Here is a 1,821-nt window from a genome sequence, read left to right on the forward strand (position 1 = left end):
GCTTATATACATATACATATACATATACATATACATTTACATATATATATATATATGAGCGTAACTCCCTCATACACATACAAACTGCTCCGTTCAAGTATATGCCAAAACACGATAGTATAATAGATAATCATACACATGAGCATATATACACATATTAACATACATGGCTACATATACACACCCGTTTAAATATGTCTCTAAGCAGACACCCATACACTGCAGCGTGCATATGCGCATGCCTGTGGTTCGCTTACCTGTATGACACTGTACAGGCTGCCTTGTAGTGTGCGTTAATCGTGTACAGGGGTGCGGCTGGCGTCTTCACATCACAGCACACGATGTTGCCGTTGTCCAGTGATGTCATGAACTGGTCTGTGTTGTGCAGGTTCCATGCCATACACTCCACCTCGCCTCCCAGCTCCCAGCGCAATAGCTGTGGGGATGATGGCCAACCAGGTTTAGGGTCTTAGGATTTAGGGTTTAGGGTTTATAGAGACATGTTGGGAGCACCTGTGTGCCGAGTGCTTGTGTGGGTTATCGATCCGATGGATTGGCAACCGCGAGCGATGCGTGTTTGGAGACTATACAGGGGTGTGCATAGTATGCATACGTATATATGCGTGTGTTTTAGTATAACTTATACGTTAGACATTTAAACAGAAAGCCCTTATGGATCAAGGTAGGATTCGAACCAGAAACCCTCGGCATTCTATACATGCTCATATACTAACCTACAAACATACAAGCATACAAGCATACATCCATACACACACAAATACATACATACATACATACACACACACACATACATACACGCATGTACGTACTGCGATACGTATCCGTCTATGTCTGAGTACGCACCTCACTAGGGGTGCGGCAATCCACCACAGCAGCGGTACCGTCGTAGCTGCCCGTCAGCAGCACAGTGGGCTGTGTGGGGTTCCAGGTGACCGATTGCACTTTGCTTGTGTGGTGAACGAGGTTGAGTGCACACGTTCCTTGCGATAGATCCCACACCTGAGATAGGGTGGGTGGGTGAGTGGCTAGGTGAGTGGGTGGGTGGGTTAGTGGGTGGGTGGGTGGGTTGGTGAGTGAGTGGGTGGGTGAGTGAGTCACGGGCCAAGACAGGCCACGCCAAGAGAAGACAGACAGGTGGGAAGCGAGGGCTGGCACGAGACATACGGAAGAACACGACGAGTGCCACAGACTGCACCCAACATCTCAATGTTATACGCACACCCCTTGAGCATACATTAACACGGTGAGTCATGGTTATGGTGCCATTCTCCAGGCACTTGGGCTGCTCTATAGTCGCCAGCGACACAGTGGCCGGGTAATGGCACACACGAAGGGTATGGGGCAATATACTCGGGTGCATATGGCCCCGTGTCCAAAGTTTTGGTGCTAAGGACAGGGCCGGGGGGACAGGACACTCCGCGCAGGCTGCGAGAGCCTGCAGCCATGGCAGTATTAAAACAATTGCACCCGGCTGTGTAGGCGACCGACGGGAATCCGGTAACCATGGCAATGAGCACAAGCCAATCAAAAGCCCTTACCTTGACGGTGGTGTCTGCCGATGCGCTGGCAATGAGATTGCGATTGGGTCTGTTCCACGACAACGCTAGAACGGCATCCACGTGCGACTGTGTTTGGTCAACGGGCTTGGCTAAACTCTTGGTCACGGTCTTCTTTTTGCCTGTGTATGTGTAGATACGTGTTATTTATATGCGAGTGTGTATGCATTTATGTCTGTATATAATGTGACCATACGTATGATATATGCGAGTGTCTATATTTATATATATGAGTACAAATTTG

The 1,821-nt window shown here is 48.7% G+C and overlaps 1 protein-coding gene across 1 annotated transcript; it reads right to left on the reverse strand.

Moving 5' to 3' along the window:
* Positions 1 to 253: 253 nt before the first annotated feature.
* On the reverse strand, positions 254 to 1,699 carry SARC_09444 (hypothetical protein; the record flags this gene model as incomplete). The annotated part of the gene is made up of 3 exons (XM_014296543.1): positions 254 to 436; positions 865 to 1,020; positions 1,560 to 1,699. Coding segments are annotated over 3 exons (479 nt in total), but the record flags the coding sequence as incomplete, so codon positions are not given.
* Between the last annotated feature and the right edge of the window lie 122 nt (positions 1,700 to 1,821).

The sequence above is a fragment of the Sphaeroforma arctica genome (assembly GCF_001186125.1).
Source record: "Sphaeroforma arctica JP610 unplaced genomic scaffold supercont1.960, whole genome shotgun sequence".
In the NCBI taxonomy this organism is placed as follows: domain Eukaryota; class Ichthyosporea; order Ichthyophonida; genus Sphaeroforma; species Sphaeroforma arctica.